The sequence below is a fragment of the Vicia villosa genome, linkage group LG2 (assembly GCF_029867415.1).
Source record: "Vicia villosa cultivar HV-30 ecotype Madison, WI linkage group LG2, Vvil1.0, whole genome shotgun sequence".
Classification (NCBI taxonomy): Eukaryota; Viridiplantae; Streptophyta; class Magnoliopsida; order Fabales; family Fabaceae; genus Vicia; species Vicia villosa.
In genome coordinates, this window is record NC_081181.1 from 6,556,190 (window position 1) to 6,574,510 (window position 18,321).

An 18,321-nucleotide genomic window follows, 5' to 3' on the forward strand; every position below is an offset into this window, starting at 1 on the left:
TGCCCACTTCTTTTTTCAGGAAAGTTTCAATATGAAAATTAAGAGTCTCATATAAACATGGATTTTTTCAAAATATCCTGACATATGAAGAACTTGGTTTTCAGAATTTTTCTTACACAGTAACTTGGCTTACAGTGGAATTTATTCTTACGCAAACGCCAAATACTGTTCTTTACTTCACAAATACTATTTATTTATTTTACAGATAAATAGTACTAACACAGTTCATGCAGGGTTAAATCTTTTGCAGGCGCAAAAGCAGGAAACTCACACTGTACTGGTAACAATTGTTTTTGTTTTCCCACTAACTTTTGTGCTATATTCCATTATTTTCAAAATCTTTTCAAATCTATCCTTTCAAATTCAAATCTCAACTTTATTCTATCCATCTCTCTTTTCCCAACAATACCTTACACTTTCTTTCAAATCTCACTACCACTCAAATTTCCTTTTGTACGGAATCACATCATTCCCCAACGTCTCTATCATCTTTCCATTCTATAAATACCTCTCATTCTTCCCACAAATCTCACATCAAATTCTAAATCATCTTTCAAATTCCTACCTCATAATCCATCATTTCTTCTTCCCTAGCAAAAATGGCAAAATGGATAGAAACACTGCTTCTTACAGTCGTCACCATTGCTACGGTGATCACAACTTTCTTCTGCCTGCACAGTCCTGAGGAGTGTGGACCTGCAATGGTTATGCTCCCAATCATCTACATGTTATTGTTCATAGCATGGGTCATTAATCGTCATTCTTAAAATTTGCCGTATTTCTTATTTCTTAAATGTACCGTTTATTCGTCGTACTGTTCAATATAGTATGTGATATTTGTACTGTCAGTATTAAATGTTGTACTATTTGTCATAATATTGCTTAGTTACTAAGATAATATTTTGTGTGTTTTCTGCCAGTCAAATATTCCTATTTCTGTGCATTAAATGATTTTCAGGGTTATTATCGGTAATTTTGCCCGCATACCGTAAATATTAGTTATTTATTATGTCTGTGTTTTTCTAACAAGTCATGTAAATAAACTTTCATTTTTCACATAAAACAAAAACAAAAAACAACAAAAAAAGAAAATTAACTTTGACTGTTGATTTTTCACTTTAACTGCTGCTTCAGTACACGAACAGTCGGTTGACAGACAAACTGCAGACAGTACAATTCACAGTGATTTGTACAATCAATCAAATCAATCATTCACAATTCAAATTTCCAAGATTTTTGTGTTAGAAGTCTTCTGAATATCACATGATTAGCAGAAACTCAACACTGCACAAAAATCAGGTACGCTTAACTGCCTCCTATACAGACAGTCCCTAATCAGGGTTTTTCTTGTTTTAACAGGAGCAACAAGTTTTGAGAGCTCAAATGGATTTCATATACATCCATACATCTCAAAGTACCATCATACAAATTTTCAAACTTCAATTCACTCAGACGCACCGTCAGCAGCTCAAACAGTCAACAGACGACCCGTTTGACCAAAAAAGTCAACTGACAGTCAAAAATGAAATTTTTTGTCAAAGTCCATATTTTGTCAAAGGATTCAACATTTGATCATTGGATGATCACAATTCATCAAGGAAAGATCAAAAATCAACAAAACCCTAAGATTCAAAATTAGGGTTTTTGCCTGAAAAGTCAACTCAACTTTGACTGATCATAACTCTCTCATCCTTCATCCAAAAAATGTCAACCAAAGCTCATTTTGAAGGAAATTCAATTATCTTTCAAATGCAATTGATCCCATGGTCATAGCATTCACCATTTGAAAAATATGGCCAAAGACATTACAGGTCATTTTCAAAGTCAACAAAAAGACACTTTTTTCAAATGGACACACAAGGAGAACCAAAAATCATTTTGATATGAGACCAAAGACATTGGTTAGAGGACTCTTTGAGGTTTCCAAAAAGTGCAAGATCTCCTTCATATGACAAAAATTGAAGGATTTACACCTTGTTGAAGTTGGCTAAATTTTGGGAAAATGCATGAAATCAACATTGCTCAAAAATGTTTTTTTTCCAAATGAGTCCAAGTTTTTATGGTCCAAACATCTTTGCCATGTTACTATGGGCCTCCCACGACCAAGACAAAGCCCACATCTTTATTGGCCATTTTTTGCATAATTTTATCTTACTTTAAGATTAAAATTAAAAGGAAAATGCATGGATAATGGTTGCTTGGCCTCCAAGTATGACTCACTTCAAGGAATCTTCATTTTTTCTGCAAGAATTGAAGAGCAAGACAAGAGCATTGAATGGAGTCAAGCTTGGTCAACAATTCAAAGATTTTTAATATTTTAAAAATCAAACTTTCAACAAAGACAACAAAGCTTCTTAGCTTGAGTTCCAAGCAACTTTGGGCTATAAAAGAAGCATCATACTTCAGCAAAAGGAGAGACACACGAAATAGGGCAAGAGTATAGCAAGAAATATCACAAAAATTCTCAAAATTTGCATATACTTTGTAATTTTCAAATTCAAATTTCCAATCAATATCAATACCAATAAACACTTCTAATCATCTCCTCAAACATTATAGAGTAAGATTGAGCTCTAAATATAGACATATGAGAGTCGTATAAAGCACTTAAAGCTCTTCATGTACATATGAGTTTTATTTTCGTTTTTGTATATGCAACTAATTTCACTGCAAACTAACCACCCTAACATCATTATGGGGACCTATATGTGTGATCTGGGCCTTAGCATGAGTGTTCCAACGTGAGGATCAGGCTCCACCATTAAAACGAGTCCATGAGTGTTTAAGCTTCATCTTCTTCGTATCCATAGCTAGGAGCTTCAAACCTTAAAACAAATGACATATTTGGATTCAGGACACTCTAATTAGTGGATCTGGGTCACTTGTTTCTATTTCTAACTCGTATTTTTTGCAGGTTCATAGGTTGTTAAAAAACTGGAATTTTAACGTCCAAATAAGGGAGGTTAAAAACCCCCGCTATTTGAAGCTGAAAACCTCACTTCTGGAGGTTGAAGACGACCACGCGTCCAAGCGTGGTTCGTCTGACTTTTCAGCGCGCCAAGGTGGCCCTTCCCTCAAATCTTATTCGCTGGTCAAATCCAGCGTGGGCCCCTGCAAAGACTTTGAATCCCCTTGGATTCAGTGTACACCATCATACCATGCACCTACAAATCTGTGCCCTTGGATCAATCTCAAAGCCAATCCAACGCCTCACACATGCAAGCTCACCATGCTCCTTCATTAATTGCCACACCAGATCAGTATCCTTACATTTTTAATTTTATTTTCTATTTTTATTTTAGTTTCTTTGATAAATTAATTAAAAATAGTTAAAAACTTCCAAAAATTCCACAAAAAATATTTTAAACTTCTAAAATAATATATTATTTTATGAAACAAAAATATTTTATTTTTCTTCAAAATTTCAATATTTTTCATAATTAATTAGTATGTATTTGTATATTTGCTTATTAATTATTTTAATTAGTCAAAAAATCATAAAAAAAAAATTGTTCTTTGTGTTAAATATTGTTTATATATCATAAACTAATTTTGTACATATTTAGGATAATTTTCTCTTTAAGTTTTAATTATTTGTGTAATTATTTGCATAATTATGTTTTGATTAACTTAAAATATCCAAAAACAAATTTCAAAAATTCCAAAAAAAATTAGTTTTGTTCTAAAATCAATTAACAAACATTTTGTACATATTTTTAAACTTATTTGCTAGGTTTAATCATATTTCCATCTTTTCTTTATTTTAAATTAATTAATAATGCATTAATTATATTTAAAATAAATCACAAAAATACAAAAATATGCCTTTTATTTCTTGCAATTTAAAATTCCTAGATAAATGTATAGGATGTCAAATTCATGTAAATAGGCTAGTTTACATTTCCCGCACAATCGATGTAATAGCGTAGATTTACTTTCTGCACTTTACATTTCCGCATTTTAATTTCCAGCACCCATATAAACTGCGTGTATGTCAAAGATAAAACTGAACCGTCAGATCACTAACTTCAAAGATAAATATCTGAATTCAATCACAATCACATTTGCACCTCCTAGGGTAACCCCTTTTCACTCTTTTCAAAATCAAAGTTACATTTCTACTGTTTCGAGTACAAAATCGAACCTTTTGTTTATATCCGACGAATGGATAGATTTTTAAAGGGAACAAGGATAAAGACCTCCTAACTCAGGGTAGACCTCCTAGTTTGCTTGCTCAAAATCAAAACAAACAAAATTCTCATACACTGTTGTTTTTTTAAAACGAATTTTCCAAAAGACAATATTTTGTATACATCCAAACACGGATCATTACAAAATTAACGATCTTTTCAAAACATCTTTCGAAAGATAAACAAACATTTGTATATATCCGCACAAGGATCATTACAAATTCTATTTGCAAAGGTATTTCAAAAACACAGGTAAAGCATTCCGAATCAATTGAAAAGTAAAGCAAATGAGCTAAGCAAACTAAAGAGCCCATGGATAACCATGGATACAAAGGGTGCTAACACCTTCCCTTTGTATAACCTACCCCCTTACCCAGAATCTCTCAAAGGTCTTTTTTCTGTTTCTTTTATAAACCTTTCCTTCATTGGATAAAATAAAAGGTCGGTGGCGACTCTGTAAACTTTTTCAAAAGTGACGCGAAAGCGTCCGATCGACAAAAAAGAGTCAGTTCACGTATCCCACCCACGGAGGGGTATGGCCCGAAAGGACGGTCCACAATTATGCATTCACAATAATCGATTATCACTGTTTATTATTTTGGTGTTTTTAGAAGTTGTAACCTGTTACAGAACCGAAAAATGTTGTTTCCGTTATTAGATGTTGTAACTTGTATCTCAATCTACTTGTATGGTATATATACCATAATGGTATCATAAATGAAAAGTAATGTACCCTCAATTATTCTCTCTAACTCTCAGTCTCCTCTCTTCTCTCTCCACACTCAATTTTCTCCATTTTCCTTTGAACACCGAATCGCTATTACGCTTCAATTACACGTTTATATTGCAGAATTTTGTCCTTCTACCATAAACTGCCAATCCGTCGCTGAAAACATTGGGTACTAATAATACCCTTGTCTATGCAAGGGAGTTAGCCTTGTAAGTATTTTCTTAATTGGTAAGTTATTTAACAGCTGATTTTTTAGTTTGGGGTTACTTGGTCCTCTTGTTTAAGCTACTAGTTTGAATTCATGTAATGAATTTACACAGAAAACAACGGTTGGGGAAATTAGAGCATTAGGCTGACTAATATTTAAGCTGAATGAAGCAAATCTGTTATGACATGCCAAGGTTACTGTTAAGACAACAATCCAACCAGTATAGGATTTACTAAGATTTGATCAATGCTATTACAAAATTTGGCATATCTTACTAATAATTCCAATGCAAGAAACATAACTACACACTAAACTTAAGTGCTAAAATTCTATACCAGATTGCTAATCGCAGTCGCATTTTCCAGAATTCCTTTAACACCAAAGAAACCATAACCAAGAGGACTATATCATGAAATGATGTAAAGAGGCCATCTATTCCTAAGCATTGAGACAAATAGTGAGTACAAATAATTAGTCTTAGCTAGCAACAATTTCTCAGTAATAGAGGGCATCTCAACCACCAATATCCAAATAGTTTATTTGTCATAGTAGATCAATTTGGCCACTCTCTACAAGTGGCCTAATTGATTTGTAACATATAAAGTAAATGACATCAGCCTCCATTTCAAACAGCTTTGGCCTGCAAAAACAATGAAATTAATATGCTTTCTAATTTAGAAGACAGATTTACTTCTATAACTGGGATCACCTATATTTGGTTTGGCATCAACCTATTTTCTCTCACACCTCAGTGAAATTATCACATTCAAAAACTTAAGAAACTCCAAATTTTATAGCAGCAACGTAATACTGAGCAGTATATATATATATATATATATATATATATATATATATATATATATATATATATATTTCAAACAGTATAATGAAACACAAATTAATTATATAAGTGAAACATCTCAATCAGTTTGCAAATCACAAAAGCGTAAACCTTTAAAACTAAATAGATACTACGGGTGAAAACAACACAAGAAAAACTAATGACTTGATCCTCCAATCGAAAGCAGGCTTTCCTTGTAAAGACCAGTGATAAAAGTACTTCCCTCTCCAACCGTAAAACCAACATCCTGAATTATTTGGGTGCTCAAGTCAACGTAGGCTAGTTCATAATCTTTTTGTGTAGAATCTTTTTTGGTAAAGAAAATACATCCGTTCTTCCCAAATCCAACTAGGGGCCATTGGAGGGAAGGAAAGGGGTCAGAAACATATAGTTTGATCCATGATTGAGTCACACCAATTTCACCGAGAATAGATATGTGAAAAACAGTATCATCATGATAATTAGAGATTAAAGCAATTGAGCCATTTAACACAGCCAAGCGTGCTTGATAAGTGTATGGAGTATAAGATTCTTCTCCGATGGGTGTTGTAAGGAACACCTCATCACCGAGGTCAAATGACAAGAGACTTAATCCAGTAAGTAGTGCGCTGTTGTTGATAGATTTCCAGGCCAACCAATGACACGCTCCATCAAGATAAACTTCGAGACCAGCAAACTAGTGAGAATAAGACCCGTGAGAGAAATCATTCTCCATGTCGATCATTCTCCAAGAATTACTTTTTAAACTATATATCTCAAAAAAAAATTTTGCTGGCAGAGGATAAGAGTCAGTGCAATCATACGACTCCACATACTGAACGAGCTTAAAGTCATCTCTAAGTTGATCATAACCAAACCCGTGAAAAGAATGCTCCTGATAGAAGTTGCTTTGAGGGCGCTTCGGTATAAGTTCAGCCGGACTCGAAGGAACGACCATGAATTCCTCAGTAAGGGGATTCCACAATACATACATGACCTTTTCTCGATCATTCAGGCCGAGACAAAAAATGCCGTTAACACTTGTGGAGGAGAGAATACAATTAGGACCGTCAGAATGTGGAAACGGAGATGGCAAATTGAATTTGCGTTTGTTGTGGAGCAAATGGAATTCAGTGAGGCAAAAACAATCAGGTGTCTCAGGCAGATGGCACTGATTTACGAGAAGAAATGTGTGATAATCATAATCTAAACCGTGACGAGATACAAAATGGTTGCTGAACATGTTAATGAAATTAGGGTTTTCAAATAAAACGGACCATGATTTACGTACGCATGCAAAGCGCTTCAATGATTTTACTGGCAGTTTTGATAGAATAGAGAAAGCAAGATCATCGGGAATAGAAATAGAGGAGTTGTTTCGCTTACACGTCGGAGCAGGGTGGTGGACGGTGGTGTAGAGCGATAGTGGAATAAAGTTTTTTCGGAGAGGTTTACCCTTATACATGAGTACAAGGTGGTTGACGGTGGAACTTGTGTAGAACGATAGTGGAGTATAGCTTATGCTGTCACTTTCTTCTTCAATCTGATCAGCATCGGAGGCGGCGGCGGAATCCATGATCGAGTGGTGGATAAGATTTTTCATAGTTTGTGAGCAGAGAGTTACTCTGTGGAAATCACCATCTTCTTCCCCAATTTCGTCAAACCCTAATGATTTTTTTTATTGTCACTGTGTATTAATAATAATCTTGTTCATCAAGATTGATAGAAATTTCCCATAGGTCGTGGTGGATTTCCAACATCTGGTATCTAGAGCTCCGGTTGCGTGATTCAAGGCAAGAAAATCACGATGGCAATGAATCATCCGAATAGGCCATTTCCATTAAGTCTTCCAATTATAAAAGTTGATAACTATGAGAATTGGTGCAAGCAGATGAAGATCGTGTTCTGTTGTCAAGATCTTTAAGATCTTGTGAAAGAAGGGTTATAACCACTTGAAGAAAATGCAACAGAATAAAAGAGATTGCACATAAAGAATTGAAGAAGAAGAATTATAAAGCTTTCTTTATAATTCATCAATGTCTGAGTCCAGACAATTTCGAAAAGGTGAGTGATGTAAAATCTGTGAAAGAAGCTTGAAAAATTCTAGAAAAGTCTTTTGGAGGTGCAAAAAAAGTGAAAGAGGTGAGGTTACAAACTCACAAAAGAATGTATGAATTGTTTCATATGATACAAAGTGAAAGCATAAATGATTTCTTCACTAGGGTTACAAAACTGGTGAATAAAATCAAGATATATGGAGAAGTGTTGACAACAAGATCAGTTGTTGCAAAGATCTTGAGGTCATTGGCTCCAAATTTCGACCACGTGGTAGTTTCCATAGAAAAGTAAGAGAATTTTTCGACATTGACAAATTAAGAGCTTTAAGGGACGCTTTAATCTCATGAACAAATAATGGTTGAAAGAGCTGTAGGAAAGTTGAAGAGTGACGTGGGTCTGTAGGCACAATCAGTAAGAGAAAAGAAAGGCAAAGGAAAATGGTTCGACAATATAAGTAGAGGAAGCTACAACAATTAGAATGGTAGAGGAAACTAATAGGAAGGAATTGTGTCGAATCAAAGAAGACCCAAATACCAAAGCAACCAGAAGGGCGGTGTTGAAAATAGAGGAAAAGGTGGTGGTCGAAAACCTAACAAGAGTCACATTCAGTGTTTCAACTGTCAGAAGTATGGTTACTATGCTAGTGATTTTCCATAAAAACAAAAGAATCAAGAAAGTGATGCAAAACATGAAGAGGAGATGATGTTGATGGTCACAACAAGATATGAAGAGAGATTCAAGGACCAATGGTACTTAGACTCAGGATGCTCATCGCACATGTATGGAAGAAAATATTTGTTTGTTAACATAAATCCCTCAATGAAGAACATGGTAAAATTTGCAAATGACAATACTCTATCAGCTGAAGGTATTGGTGATGTTTTGATTATGAGGAAAGATAGCAAAATGTCAGTAATTTCCAATGTGTTGTACATACCAAGCATGAAGAGAAATTTGCTCAATATAGGGCAGTTGGTCGAAAAGGATTATAAAGTGTAGATCAAAGACAAGATGGTGAGAGTCATCGACACAAGAGGAGATTAATCTTAAAGACAAGATGACTGAAAATATAAACAAGGATTCAATGAGAATTTGTTGTGAAGAACCAACCACTAAAGTCGGAAGAAAAGAAGTTCGACTAGAAGAAGTCAGAGGTGAAATATGTAACATCCCGATTTTTATTAATATTTTTATTAATTATATTAGTAATTATATTGTTTGGTATTTTTAATAATAACTTATTTATTTAGTTATTATGTGATATAATAATTATTTAAGTATTTAATTATGTGAGTGTTTGTGTTGTTTGACTTAATTGAGTTATTAGAGAGATATAACTAAATGGGCCTAAGTGATAGAAACATAATGGATGGATTGGTGGGTTAAGCCCAATTGACATAAGTGAGATAGTAAGAGAAGGTTAGGGTTTTAGAGGTTACTATTTTCATTTGGGGGAAAAGATAGGAAGAAAAGAAAAGAGGCAAAAGGGAAGAGAACAATGGTGGAAGAGAAAAGCTAGAAGAAACCTCATTTTCGCAGCAAGTTTCAACATTGAGTCACCTTAGCAAAATGGATGTATCTCTCAATCCAACCGTTGGATCGTCGCGTGGTTTTGACACAACGTTCCTGACTTATAGAGGTAAGTTCTGACCGGAGCGATTTTGATTTTGAGGGTTTTAAGTTCGTCTGATAAGCTAATTTCCGAACTGGTTTTTAGGTGTGTCTCCAAATTATGTTTGAAGGATTTATTTTGGAGAAAAACTTAGAGCTATGGTGAAAGAGTTCATATTTGCCAAGGTAAGGGTGGGGTTCTTTCATGCCAAAGGGTTGTATGATAGTATGTTATAGTGGGTTTAATTCTATACTTTGATATTCATGTTCTTCTATGTTGCAATTTTGGGTATTTGATGATTTGTTGGAATGTGATGATATAAATGTGATAAGTTGTGTGCAATTGATAATCTATGTGTATTAGATTGTTATGTTTGTTGTGAGTAAACCATTGATAGTGAAATAATGGGTTTTGTTATAGAATTGGAAAATAATTGAATAGAAATATAATAGTTGAATTGAAATTAATATAGTTTAATTATTAATTGGATAGTTAAATTATTAGTTGAATTGATTCCAATAAGTCTATGTGATTGGAATATACTTGGACTTGGACCAATTATTCGGTTTATCGGTAAATTACGGTATTTTGAGAAATTGTTTGTAATTGTGTTTTGGCTTGAATATGTATGTTGAGAAATATATATTGTCATGCCAATGATGTTGTTTTGATATTGATTCTTTATGGTTAGTTGGTTAGCATTAATTCTAATGATTAATTGCTTGATGTTGAAAATGTGTGTTCATGTATAATTGACAAAAATGAGAATTAACATGAGATAGTATGATTACTAGTGTTAATTGGATTGTATGAATCGTAATTGATTAATTGGCCTCTCATATGTGAATGATGTGTTTGTGTTGTGAATGTTGTGTACAATTGGTGGATAATTCATAGAGTTGAATTATTGTGATATGTGGAAAGTTAAGATGGTAGAGATGATCTTAATTGCATATATTTGTGAGATTGTACATACATTCATATCATAGTGTGCCTTGAAACATAGGTGGAATTGCTTTGAAACACAAGCGTGGCTTGGATTCTAGAGTGAATCGGAAAGCGGTAAACTATATGTTTACATTTGGTGGCTTTGGTCTTGTCCGAATCTGAAGCGTGGCTAGATTCTATATGAATCCGAAGCGGTGGAACTTTGGGTCCATATTGGGTACCACATGCATAGAGTCACATGTCTTGCATTGAGTTACATTGGAGTTATGTGATGTTTGAATATATGTAATTATGTGATTAGGTGATTGTTATGTGTGCATGAGATGTGATAATTAAATTTGGTGATGTTTGATACATGATTTTGGTGATATATGTAAATGAAACGTATATGATGAGAATGCAAATATATATATATATATATATATATATATATATATATATATATATATATATATATATATATATATATATATATATATATATATATATATATATATATATATATATATATATATATATATATATATATATATATATATATATATATATATATGTGTACTAATGATATATGTATATATGTGGAATATATGAACCATGTTTTGCCATTGTTGATAGTTGTATTAATTTACGTTGTGATTATGAAGTATATGTTATTATGTGCTTGAATGACATACTTGTAAACTTGAATACATTGTTATAGTTGATAGTTAACATTATTGTTATGATGCAAATTGCTTATATTGAGAAGTGGTGAATTGTGTATGATTTTATCTTTGCTATATGTATTATCATACTTTCCTTTATAATGTTTGATATCTCACCCCTTCTGCTGATGTTTCCCCTACCATGGGAAATGGGCAGGTACTCAAGTATAACTATGGAAGTTGTAGGTTCATCGTATCCAGTTGGTGTGTCGCTCTGATACGTAGCACTCGGGGGGTTGTCTATATTGTTGTTTCTATGTTGTTCATGTTTTAGTTGTTGAGTTCCAAATTGGATATTGAGAAGTACTATGATGTTTGAATTTGTTTCCGATTAAATAAGATGATTTGTTTATAAAGCTGAATGTTATGATTCCGCTGCATATTAAAATGAAGTTGGTTTGTCTAAGAGCTGTTATAAGTTGTTTTGTGCTTATCTGAGATTAAAGTGCTATGTATCTGTTTATGAGTTGTTAATATGAAGTAAATGTGATATCCCAAATACTTGTTGATAGTTTTTAAAATACTCTGATTTCACGCATGATATTTTCAGGTAGAATTTGGGGTGTTACATTAGTGGTATCAGAGCAGGTCGGTCCGTCCGGCCAAGTTGTCGAGTCAGTTGAGTTGTGTGACAGTTGAATGATGTTAGTGTTTTATTCCTTAGTATGCGACATGTGTGTGAAACACTGTTGGTACTTGTTCGTTTTGTTGCAGGGTTAGTTTGAGCGAAGTAGGGAAGAAGCTGTGCTTCTTGGATATGTTTCAGTTGTAAGTTATTGGTGCAATATATTTCTTAAGGAGACAGAGCAAGCAATGTAGAAGTTTGTTGGTTTCCGAATTCGAAGGTAACATGGATTTAAGATTTTGGTTGTTTAACAAGTCGGAACGTCTTGGAATAAGGACAATTGTTATAAGATGGAATTTAGGAAGTTGTCATATTCAGCATTATTGGTGGACTGTGAAGTTATCAGTTTAAGTAACCGTTGCGTAGGATGTTGACGTAAGAATAATTATTAAGCGACGAATTACGATAGACCTTGTCAAGGGATCCTTGGCAAGAGATTGGAAAAGTTGTCGAAGTTGTTGGAACTTCAAGTCGGAGTTAGAAATGCGAACGGACGAGTATGATTCCAAGAATAAAAAGTGTTGATAGTGGTCTAAAGGAATTATGTTCAAATGTTATCACAAGGTGTGTGTTAGCATGTTCAGATGATTTTGGGAGTTAATGAAGTATGGTACTTTTGGTGACGTAAAGGATTCTATTGCAGTTAAGTAACGATGGTTTACGCTACCATTATGGTTGTCGGCTATCTATTGACAAATTGAGGAACTGATCACCCTTAATCTCTTGTTGATAGTAGACGGAATCGTATTGGAATGAGATAGACTTGTCTTACCAGCTTGATAATATTGGAAGTGAATAAGTCTGTGCAAGATGGTGCGATGTTGTTTAGGTTGTTTGCAACTTTGGATGTTCATGAGGAAATAACGATTGGAGGATTATCGATAGTTGGCGCATTTGCATAAGTGTTTCCTGAAGATGTAAGTGATTTACCGTCAGAAATAAAAGTTGAGTTTTCGATCGATTTAGTTCCTGGAACTAGTCTTGTATCGAGGGCTCCATATAGGATGTCTGCTTATGATGTTGAAAGAGTTGAAGAGTCAACTTGAAGATTTGTTTGAGGAGAGGTTGATTCGTTCGAGTGTGTCGTCTAGAGGTGCATATGTTTTTGTTGGTTAAGAAGAAGGAAGGTTTTGCAAGGCTTTATGTTGAAACAAAAAGGACAAGTTGTAGCTTATGCTCCAAAGCAACTTAAGATTCATGAGAGAAATTATCTGACGCAAGATTTTGAGTTGGCCGCCGTTGTTTTTGTTTTAAAACTTTGAAGGCAATACTTATTTGGATCAAGATTCGATGTGTATAGTGACTACAAGAGTTTGAAGTATTTGCTTGATCAGAAAGAGTTGAATATGAGACAGAGAAGGTGGTTGGAATTCTTGAAGGACTAGGATTTTGCTTTGAATTATCATCCGGGAAAAGCGAACGTTGTAGCCAATGCATTGAGTAGGAAATAATTGCATATGTCTATGTTGATGATTCAAGAATTGGAATTGTTGGAATAATTTCGAGATTTGAGTTTGGTATGTTGAAGCTTACTTGTGGTATTCTTGATGAGATTAGAGAAGGTCAGAAATCGGATTTGAAATTGGTTGACAAGATGAAATTGATTGATTGAGGATAAGGTGATAATTTTCGGATTGACGAGAACAGTGTCATGAGATGTCGTGATTGAATTTGTATTCTAGATGTTTCGGATTTGAAAAAGAGAATTTTTGGGATGAAGGGCATCAAAGTGGTTGAGTAATTATCCTGGTGCTACTAAGATGTATCAAGACTTGAGAAAGTTATTTTTGTGGCGAGGTATGAAGAAGGATATTGCGGAATTTGTGTATTCGTGTTTGACTTGTCAGAAGTCAAAGATTGAACATCAGAAACCGTCTGGTTTGATGCAACCGTTGTCCATTCCTGAGTGGAAGTGGGATAGCATTTCTATGGATTTGTTTTGGGTTTTTTCTAGGAAATCGATTAATTGTGAGGCAATTTGGGTCATTGTAGATGGATTGACGAATTTTGCTCACTCTATTCCGATAAGCAGGGATTATCCGATGGAGAGACTTGCAAAGTTGTATTTTGAAAAGATTGTGAGTTGGCATGGTATTCCATCGAGTGTTGTTTCTGATAGAGATCCGAAGTTTACTTCTAGATTTTGGAAAGTTTTGTAGAGTACTTTGATTATTAAGTTGTGTTTGAGTTTTGTTTATCATCCGCAAGCTGATGGTCAAACGGAGAAGACGATTCAGTAACTTGAGGATCTTTTGAGAGCTTGTATTTTGAAGCTTTGTATGGTCGAAGGTGTGGAACGCCTTTGGGTTCGTGTGATTCTGGGGAGAGTAAGTGTAGTTTTGGAGATGAGATGGTTGTGTCGATGGTATTTTCGAGGACGAAAATATTCTAAGTGGGGGAGAGTTGTAACATCCCGATTTTTATTAATATTTTTATTAATTATATTAGTAATTATATTGTTTGGTGTTTTTAATAATAACTTATTTATTTAGTTATTATGTTATATAATAATTATTTAAGTATTTAATTATGTGAGTGTTTGTGTTGTTTGACTTAATTGAGTTATTAGAGAGATATAACTAAATGGGCCTAAGTGATAGAAACATAATGGATGGATTGGTGGGTTAAGCCCAATTAACATAAGTGAGATAGTAAGAGAAGGTTAGGGTTTTAGAGGTTACTATTTTCATTTGGGGGAAAAGATAGGAAGAAGAGAAAAGAGGCAAAAGGGAAGAGAACAATGGTGGAAGAGAAAAGCTAGAAGAAACCTCATTTTCGCAGCAAGTTTCAGCATTGAGTCACCTTAGCAAAATGGATGTATCTCTCAATCCAACCGTTGGATCGTCGCGTGGTTTTGACACAACGTTCCTGACTCATAGAGGTAAGTTCTGACCGGAGCGATTTTGATTTTGAGGGTTTTAAGTTCGTCTGATAAGCTAATTTCCGAACTGGTTTTTAGGTGTGTCTCCAAATTATGTTTGAAGGATTTATTTTGGAGAAAAACTTAGAGCTATGGTGAAAGAGTTCATATTTGCCAAGGTAAGGGTGGGGTTCTTTCATGCCAAAGGGTTGTATGATAGTATGTTATAGTGGGTTTAATTCTATACTTTGATATTCATGTTCTTCTATGTTGCAATTTTGGGTATTTGATGATTTGTTGGAATGTGATGATATAAATGTGATAAGTTGTGTGCAATTGATAATCTATGTGTATTAGATTGTTATGTTTGTTGTGAGTAAACCATTGATAGTGAAATAATGGGTTTTGTTATAGAATTGGAAAATAATGGAATAGAAATATAATAGTTGAATTGAAATTAATATAGTTTAATTATTAATTGGATAGTTAAATTATTAGTTGAATTGATTCCAATAAGTCTATGTGATTGGAATATACTTGGACTTGGACCAATTATTCGGTTTATCGGTAAATTACGGTATTTTGAGAAATTGTTTGTAATTGTGTTTTGGCTTGAATATGTATGTTGAGAAATATATATTGTCAAGCCAATGATGTTGTTTTGATATTGATTCTTTATGGTTAGTTGGTTAGCATTAATTCTAATGATTAATTGCTTGATGTTGAAAATGTGTGTTCATGTATAATTGACAAAAATGAGAATTAACATGAGGTAGTATGATTACTAGTGTTAATTGGATTGTGTGAATCGTAATTGATTAATTGGCCTCTCATATGTGAATGATGTGTTTGTGTTGTGAATGTTGTGTACAATTGGTGGATAATTCATAGAGTTGAATTATTGTGATATGTGGAAAGTTAAGATGGTAGAGATGATCTTAATTGCATATATTTGTGAGATTGTACATACATTCATATCATAGTGTGCCTTGAAACATAGGTGGAATTGCTTTGAAACACAAGCGTGGCTTGGATTCTAGAATGAATCGGAAAGCGGTAAACTATATGTTTACATTTGGTGGCTTTGGTCTTGTCCGGATCTGAAGCGTGGCTAGATTCTATATGAATCGGAAGCGGTGGAACTTTGGGTCCATATTGGGTACCACATGCATAGAGTCACATGTCTTGCATTGAGTTACATTGGAGTTATGTGATGTTTGAATATATGTAATTATGTGATTAGGTGATTGTTATGTGTGCATGAGATGTGATAATTAAATTTGGTGATGTTTGATACATGATTTTGGTGATATATGTAAATGAAACGTATATGATGAGAATGCAAATATATATATATATATATATATATATATATATATATATATATATATATATATATATATATATATATATATATGTATTAATGATATATGTATATATGTGGAATATATGAACCATGTTTTGCCATTGTTGATAGTTGTATTAATTTACGTTGTGATTATGAAGTATATGTTATTATGTGCTTGAATGACATACTTGTAAACTTGAATACATTGTTATAGTTGATAGTTAACATTATTGTTGTGATGCAAATTGCTTATATTGAGAAGTGGTGAATTGTGTATGATTTTATCTTTGCTATATGTATTATCATACTTTCCTTTATAATGTTTGATATCTCACCCCTTCTGCTGATGTTTCCCCTACCATGGGAAATGGGCAAGTACTCAAGTATAACTATGGAAGTTGTAGGTTCATCGTATCCAGTTGGTGTGTCGCTCTGATACGTAGCACTCGGGGGGTTGTCTATATTGTTGTTTCTATGTTGTTCATGTTTTAGTTGTTGAGTTCCAAATTGGATATTGAGAAGTACTATGATGTTTGAATTTGTTTCCGATTAAATAAGATGATTTGTTTATAAAGCTGAATGTTATGATTCCGCTGCATATTAAAATGAAGTTGGTTTGTCTAAGAGCTGTTATAAGTTGTTTTGTGCTTATCTGAGATTAAAGTGCTATGTATCTGTTTATGAGTTGTTAATATGAAGTAAATGTGATATCCCAAATACTTGTTGATAGTTTTTAAAATACTCTGATTTCACGCATGATATTTTCGGGTAGAATTTGGGGTGTTACAAAATATGCCCAAGTAGACCTCAAAGAACAAGATGCATGCTTACAAGGTTGCAAGAATGTGTGATTACATTAGATGATGTGGTGGATAATGAAGGTGAGCTGGTACACTATGCTTTCTATGCAGTTGTTGAACCAATCAATGCAATTGAGGCATTGGAGGATTCGAAGTGGTTGAAAGCTATGAATGAGGAATTATAGTACATTGAAGTCAACAACACTTGGTCACTTATCAAATTTCCTAAAGGCAAGAAGGCAATTGATGTAAAATGAATATACAAGATGAAATTGAATCCCAAAGGGGAAGCATCTCAACACAAGGCCAAACTTGTGGCAAAAGGATTTCTTCAGAAAGAAGGAATCGACTTCGATGGAGTTTTTGCACTTGTGCTAGGATCGAAACAATCAGGTTGGTTGTTGGTCTAGCAAACATGAATAACTGACACATATGTCATATGGATGTGAAATATGCATTCCTAAATGGATCCTTAGACGAAGAAGTTTATGTTTAATAACCAGTTGAGTTTGTGAAGCATGGCAAAGAAAGAGAGGTGTACAAACTGCATAAAGCCCTGTATGGACTCAAACAAGCTCCAAGAGCTTGAAATAAGAAGATGGACAATTTCTTAAAAGAGAAGAAATTTGTGAAGTGCACAACTGAGCATGGAGTATATGTAAGAAGAAGCAATATTGAATTGCTTATACTATGTCTATGTCGATGACTTGTTGATAACAAGTAGATGCAAGAAAAAAATCAAAGACTTCCAAGGTGATCTTAGCAAGGAATTTGAAATATTAGATATGGGAGACATTTCATATTTCCTTGGCATCAAATTCTACAAGAGCGGTAAAGGATTTATGATACATCAAAGAAGATATGCAAGTGAAATTCTCAAGAGATTTGAAATGGAAAAATGCAACTCGACTTCGACCCGCAGAACCAAGATTGCAACTGTCGAAAGATTCAAATAAAGATGATGTTGATCCAACCCATTATAAAAGACTTATTTAGGTCATTAAGATACCTTTGTCACACAAGGTCTGACTTAACATACAGTGTATGTATGGTAATAAGGTTCGTGTAAAAGCCAAAGATATCACACCTAGCAGCGACGAAGAGGATACTAAGGTATCTGAAAGGAACTCTCGACTATGAGATTCAGTTTCTTGCAGCTGATGAGGGAAAATAATGTAAGTTAGTAGGTTACATCGACTCAAGTTGGTGTAGTAATGTTAAGGATCGAAAATTCACATCTGGCTATGTGTTTATGCTAGGTGGTGCATCATTTGCTTGAAGAGATTACAGGTAGTGGCAATATCATCATGTGAAGTAGAGTACATAGCTACTTCTCTTTGTGCATGTTAAGCAACATGGATGGTGAACTTGGTAGAAGAGATTACAGGAAAGAATCATGGAGCAATTACCATGAAGTT

General features: G+C 33.9%; 1 protein-coding gene across 1 annotated transcript; it reads right to left on the bottom strand.

Annotated features, from left to right (window-relative positions):
- Positions 1-6,126: 6,126 nt before the first annotated feature.
- Positions 6,127-7,524, bottom strand: LOC131648505 (uncharacterized). Its single transcript, XM_058918258.1, has 3 exons — positions 7,240-7,524; positions 6,790-7,119; positions 6,127-6,645 (listed from the first exon to the last, which is right to left on the bottom strand). The coding sequence occupies exons 1-3, from the start codon at positions 7,522-7,524 to the stop codon at positions 6,127-6,129; spliced, it is 1,134 nt and encodes a 377-aa protein (XP_058774241.1).
- Between the last annotated feature and the right edge of the window lie 10,797 nt (positions 7,525-18,321).

What these genes read in the sequence shown, in the direction of transcription:
- LOC131648505 (XM_058918258.1), bottom strand. Translation starts at nt 7,524, where the DNA reads ATGGATTCCGCCGCCGCCTCCGATGCTGATCAGATTGAAGAAGAAAGT. An exon ending in CATTGAAGCGCTTTGCATGC is followed by an intron (nt 7,120 to 7,239) that starts GTACGTAAATCA and finishes CTCGTAAATCAG; the next exon opens with TGCCATCTGCCTGAGACACC. An exon ending in TTAGAGATGACTTTAAGCTC is followed by an intron (nt 6,646 to 6,789) that starts GTTCAGTATGTG and finishes TATTCTCACTAG; the next exon opens with TTTGCTGGTCTCGAAGTTTA.